The 6564-nt window shown below is 43.0% G+C and overlaps 1 protein-coding gene across 1 annotated transcript; it reads left to right on the top strand.

The window, feature by feature from the left end:
* The first annotated feature begins 1059 nt into the window (after positions 1–1059).
* Positions 1060–6010, top strand: LOC125717507 (protein Tob2). Its single transcript, XM_048990524.1, has 3 exons — positions 1060–1452; positions 4081–4160; positions 4411–6010. The coding sequence occupies exon 3, from the start codon at positions 4450–4452 to the stop codon at positions 5668–5670; it is 1221 nt and encodes a 406-aa protein (XP_048846481.1). The 5' UTR covers positions 1060–1452; positions 4081–4160; positions 4411–4449; the 3' UTR covers positions 5671–6010.
* Positions 6011–6564: the final 554 nt, after the last annotated feature.

Genomic DNA, 6564 nt, shown 5'->3' with positions numbered 1-6564 from the left:
CTTAAATATCTCTATAAAATCTGTTAATGTATTTGCAGTCTAACCCTTTATTTTGCATTTTGGACCCTCCAGCTTTAAATTAAGTAGGCTGTCATATAATGATAACCATTAGTCTTGTTTATCTTTCTAGAAATGTACAGCGTGGCGCAAGTGTACGGTTATCTAGCAATTTTCTAATATTGAAGATGTCCTCTAAAATTTTGTTGTATTGTAACCTAGGCGGTTGGGGTGGGGGGGGGGGGGGTGCGGCAAGAGTACGGATTCCCCATACATATACACACAATTATCCACTAAGAGCAATTTAGATATGCCAATTAACCCAACGGTATGCCTTTGGACTGCATGAGGACCAGAATCAGTGTAGACGTGCGTACTAGGGACAAACTCCAAACGCACAACAGAGGCAGGATTACCTCCAACACTATACTGAGAGAAGATGCCGGATAATCTGGTGTAAACAGGGAAAGAACATGCAAACTCCATATACATCAAGCAGAAGTGGAATTAAAAACTGCAGCCCTCGAGATGTGAGTGAGGTGGGTCACTCAGAGAGATACCCAACTGCTGGTTTTAATAACCAATGTATATTAACTTCTGTGGCCCACGGAAAGCACAAACAACATTACCCAAAAGCCCTAGAAATGCCCAGCGTTCTGGTGTAGCCTGTGCCTTACATGCTGACTGGCCAAGCTTTATTACCCAATTGATTTCGGGGTTCTTGCTTTTCTCAGCCAATGGGGTTTCTGTTGCTATCACCGCCTGTATTTTTAGCATATGGCATAGAACTGCCGCCACAACAGGAATATTCATTCGCAAAAGGAATTAGACACCCTTCGGACATTTTATTACACAAATTATTCACAGACACTTAGTATTTTATTTTCATTCGGAGTTTATGTGCGGGAATTTGGCCAAATTAAACAGGGGCATTTAATGATGCCTAAAAAATAATTAATATTTCTTATAGTATGACCATAATTGGCGTGTACTTGGAAACACGCGTGATTTTTACATATTATATTTTAATATATTTTTAACATTTTGTATTTGCAGTCAGTTGTTTTCAAGTCACAAGACAATCAGTGTATCTTTGCATGAAATATAAAGTCCCTGTCCTGCTTCAAATCGGTAATGAGAAAGCCATTCAGAAAGTAGTCCCAGCTTGAAGCACGTCACAGACCAGGGGGTGCGGGCTGGAAGGTCTGGTATAATTGCGCAAGGTTGTCAAACAGTAAAGTTTCTCTGGTACCTTCATTTACCATCGGCCGGTTGCTGGGGAGAGTATTGTATTCTTCTCTGATTACATCCAAATGAAATTAAGTAAAATACAATGAAACAAACGACGATCGCTGGTACGATGCTCAAGTAACTGATTTGCGTAACCATATTGCTTGACACTCTTTACGCTTAAGGGAGTTTAAACATCAAGAACAGAACGCAGGCTTTGCATCAGTAAGTATGCTTAGCATGTATGTATATATTTATGTCTATATGTATGTGATTCGATGATTCGATTTATTGGGGCTGTCTGGCATATTATAATTCTCTGCAAAATATATAATATAAATGCAATACAACTTCGTATTTTAGAAAGATAGTTTCGTTTTTGAGAGATATATTTTACAAATAAAGATTGGCAGTGTAGAAAAATGTTGAATGTTTAATTGGTGTGGTCATCCATTTTGGAAGCTGTTTTGAAAATATCATTTAACCATGGATGCATCTAAACGAATATCGTTTTTGCTTGTAATAATTAAACTAGAATTCAGCAGTTGATAAAGGCAGTTGCAGGTTCGGTTAGTTTAAAGCAAATATATGTTTGGATTAGTATAACTTATCAAGTATTAGGATATAGATGTTATATCGTTATGACTCGAGTTTATTCTAGGCCTTAGTTAAGTTACATTGTCTGTCCGCTACCTACGTTTACTTAAGCTTAATTAATTCTGTTGTTAATTCGGGAACAGTGCTTATCTTGTATTGCAACAAAGGTTGTTTACCACTGACTGGTGAATTTACCAACACACCAAAGCAGTATGCTTAGTACCTTTCACGGGGATATTTCTGTAAGGCTCCTTTTTGCAGTATAAACAAAAAACCTGACAATATAGTAGTATCCTATAATCAATAATATTAAAGGGAATTGTTGGTGTCGTTTCTTAAGCAAATCTACGTGTTTACCACCCACTCTCTTTCACCCATGAAGACACCTTCATAAATCACTCATTTTCTACGGGATCATTAAATCGTGTGTGGACTGCCTGGAGGTATTAGAATAACTCTGACTTATGTACCCCTCGATTTAATGTTTTATTCGTTGTCAAAATTTAATATATTTATATAATATGAAGAAGTGTAAATGAAACAGATGTCAAGATTATTGCTTGCTGTTAACTTATCAGCTGAATCTAACAAGCCGTCCAGGTTACAGTCGGAGTGATGTATATTACCTTTAACTTATTAATTTATACGTGAAAATATGGATACGAAAAGAAATAACACGATGATTGTATATGATAAAAATGAGGTAAGATAATCAAACCTGCAACCAAAAGCAATGGCACTAACGCTATCCATCTTAAGAGAACCAGATACATTCAACATTTCGACGTTAGTTTCTGAAGGATGATGCGAGGAAGTTTGGTGTGGATTTCATTTTGCGTCTTTCGTTTTAATAATTACGAAATTTTACCTCGAATGTTCTTATTTTTGTAATTTATCGAAGGTTAGCGTTTACAGCGTACAGTCAGGTTGACATTGAATGACATTGGACAACAAAATGCTAAGAACTGCTTTCGTTTTCTTGTTTGTCGATTTCTGGGTCGTGGCAATTCTGTGTGCTTTACTAATGCATGGGGAAAATCACTGAACAAAACTGACCTAATGAAATCATAATTACAAGCATTGGCATATTTTCGACAATTAGATAACCGGTTGTTTGCATTCAGTGCGTGGCCAATGTGTGTTTACAATCGATGCAGGCGACGTACTGTATTTATTTAAAGGAACAGATTCCTCTGTCTATATGCATCAGACAATTTATTAAAGGTTATTATACGGAACAGAAGGTATTTCCAAAAAAACTGATCAGCTAAGGCTAAATCGCTAATAACTGGCTAATGTTTTGTAGCTGTCTTAAAATTGTTTCTCGCTGTACATCAACTGCAGCCAACAATTTCTGTCTGTTTTATCTGCAAATAAGCTATGTAAAGAGAATATTGATATCGAAGTAGGACAAGTGTCCTAGCTAGCTAGAAATAAAAATGTCACCTTAAGATAAATTGGCAGGTGAATTCTAATATTCCGTTGTGCCCTCAGAAAGACAACAAATCTCTTTCTAAATGTCGCCATTCAGTAGCGTTTCGCATTCAGGTAGCTAGCGCATGCCTCGCGCCAGTATATTTAGGTACCTGCAACAACATATTGTTTTGGTGATGGTGTTTCTTGTGATGCCCGTGTCACGCGTGATGACGCAATTGTATGCATGTTCCCTTTGCATTTTGGGAAGGGTAGTTCTACTTTCGCTTTTGTAGTCGAATTTCTGGGTTACGAATTGTACAGAATTTCAGCAGTTTCAGTTTTGCAAAAAACCTGTTTATGTCCACATTTTGGCTACTCTAGACTTAAGTTATCTGATACTGAAGAAGAAGCGTAGCATGCATACTGATTTATGTATCAATTTTTCTTCCTGTCACATATTACAAGAGACGCATCATGTGCTGTCAGAATAAAAAATATTTTTTAGATTCAAACTGTATCTGCCAGATGAAACAGCCTCTATTTAATGCTTGTTTTGGGTTAAAATTAAGAATTAAGGGAATGGCTAGGCGGATTTTCTGCTACAAACACCCACACGTTCTTTCACTCATCCCTCTTCCATCTGTGTAATCCGCAAGAGACGAGCCCTTAGCAGAAGGGAAACTTTCAGGGATGTTAGGTTCAGCATTTTCCTTTTGAATGATAGAATCGCTGACAATATGTTACTTCTACCTACTCGCCCTTTCCCCCTGGACTTTGACATTCTTTTCATCGTATCTAACCCTAACCCCCCCAACTGATGATTTTCTTTTCATTTCTTAGGTTTTCAAATGGAGTGATGGAGAGCTGACAGCTTTGTAAAGTTTGGGCAATTGTGCAGCTCTGCTTACAGTGTCTAACAGGTAGGGAAGAATGTTTTTGTTGCTCATACCAGCAAAAATACCCATCCCAGAGTGTCATTCAAAAGAGAGCAATTATAGGACAAAATTAGACACCAAAAGATGTGGGGTTTGTTTCAAGATCACTTAAGGGAAAAAGAGAAAGCTTTAACATATAGAAAATGTAACAGAAAATGTAGCCAATATACACAAAAATACACATACAGTACAGGAGAAAATATTTAGATTGTGTTCCGTTTGCTATCCCAAATAGAACCCTGGACTGACTCGACCATCTCTGTTTATCAAAGCCATGCACCTGGAAGTGAAGGTGGCCCTGAACTTTATCGTGTCCTACTTGTACAACAAACTGCCCCGTCGTCGGGCTGATCTGTTCGGGGAAGAGCTCGAGCGTCTTTTAATGTCACGGTTTGAGGGTCACTGGTACCCCGAGGCACCCCTGCGCGGCTCAGCATTTCGCTGCCTGCATTTGGGAGCGTCGTGCGACCCTGTGGTGGAACTCGCTGCCAAAAGGAGCGGCCTAGACACGGAGGAGGTGCGAGCCAACGTTCCCGCCGAGCTAAGCGTGTGGATCGACCCGTACGAGGTGTCCTATCAAATCGGCGAGAAGGGAGCCGTGAAAGTGCTGTACCTGGAAGACCCGCCTGGTCTGGGTGGAGAAGCCGAGCGAGCCGACGGCATCCATGCTGGAAGTAAAGGGGAGATGGAGGTGGAGGAGACCAAGAGTTTGGGGTTTAACCCTGAAGCGCAGGTATTTGTGCCTATCGGGGGTCAGGTTTCTCCAGTGCTTCTGCCGTCCCTCTCCAGTTCACCCCCCCCACTTCCTGCAACATCCTGCTCCGGCCTTTTTGGGTACCCAGCTCCCAGCAGCACTGGTAACCCGGCGGCCCACTCCACAAATACCTCGTCTCCGCCGCCCCCCCAAGGCTCGGGAATCGCCTTCTTGCCCTCTCAGCAGCAGCCCCTGGCCCCCCCAAACCCACGCCCACCCCCGCAGCCCATCACCTTCACCACTGCTAGTTTCGCCGCCACCAAATTTGGCTCCACCAAGATGAAGAAGTGCAGCGGCTCAGGGCCGCCGTCCAGCTCGACAGTCGGCATCCCGCCTCAGCCGCGGATGCTCTCCCGCTCCCCCACCACCGTCTCCTCCCCAGGGCTGCTGAAGCACAAGCCCCTCTCCCTCTCCCTGCACTCCTTGGGGGGTCAGATCTCCAGCCAGCTCTCTCCTAATGCCAAAGAGTTTGTTTACCCAGCATCCCCTGGGGCCGTCTACTTCGACACTGATGCGCAGCCGATCCCCCCCCAGGCTGGGCCCTTCCAGTCCCCTCACTCCCACCCCGCCCACCCCCACTCCCAATCATCCTTCGACCCCTTTTCCAGCACGGCTCCCGGAATAATCAGAGGCAGCGGTGGGATTTCCTACGTGGAGAAGACCCCGTTTGCAGAAGGTCTGGGTGGATATAACCTGCAGTATCCCAGCCAAGCCTTCCAGCCTGTGGTCCTCGCCAACTAACCTTGCCGTAATTCTTAAACTGATAATAATCCTAAAACATGCGTTCACAAGAGGACTTATTTGCTAATACACTTCTTACTAACATTACAGTATTACTACCATTGGCATATGTTGTGGTAATTATGATTTTTGTTAAGGATGTCATTTTTATTTCAGCATGGGGAGTAATCAGCCTCCTGTTGCACTGTACCATTACTTTTTTGCATTGAATGTTAAACTGATTTTAATGTAAAACTTTTCTGGTTCTGCATATACTTTCTAGTAAAGCAAGTCTAATTGACCCCGGCCAGCTCCATGCTGTGATGCTGTGAAGAAAAGAAAAAAAAAAAAAAAAAAAAGACCCATCGATACACTGACACGCTGATTGATTACTGTGAAGTACTGAGGGACATGCAGCACTGTGCCGCCTGTATTCAGGCCTTGCTTACCACGGAACGTGGAGCCCATTTCTGCTGGGGTCATGAAGTGCCCCATAGGTCCTCTCCCATCCCCCACCCCAAGTCTGCTAGAACTGTGATGTCACTGCATGGTCACACGATCAGGAGAAGAGGTGGCTGGTCAGAATGTAGCTGGACTGACACGGACCACAGCATCATGTATTTCTATGTTTCCTGCAAGTTGCACAAATAGGCGAGTTAGGCATATAACTATGGCATTAAACGGGTTTATATGGCACGTGAGTGAAAGCTGCGGAAAGGCTGAGGAACTGCTGCTAGTCTTCGGACGCGAAATGCGACGCGACGTGCATGGGTGTCTGCACGCATGTCCCGCAGGCCCACACCTATGCAGAGCCCCAGTCAGCGTGCCTTGAAGGGAAGTAGTGGAGCGTGCTGTGATGTGCTGTGCGGCTCGTGGGAGAGAATGTGAGACGAGAGTTCACTTAGAGAGTAAAGG

The sequence above is a fragment of the Brienomyrus brachyistius genome, chromosome 22 (genome assembly GCF_023856365.1).
Source record: "Brienomyrus brachyistius isolate T26 chromosome 22, BBRACH_0.4, whole genome shotgun sequence".
Classification (NCBI taxonomy): Eukaryota; Metazoa; Chordata; class Actinopteri; order Osteoglossiformes; family Mormyridae; genus Brienomyrus; species Brienomyrus brachyistius.
Note: the sequence above shows the minus strand (reverse complement) of the source record. Positions and strands in the feature narration are given on the sequence as shown.

Coding starts and splice junctions, on each gene's coding strand:
- LOC125717507 (XM_048990524.1), top strand. CDS start 4,450: ATGCACCTGGAAGTGAAGGTGGCCCTGAACTTTATCGTGTCCTACTTG.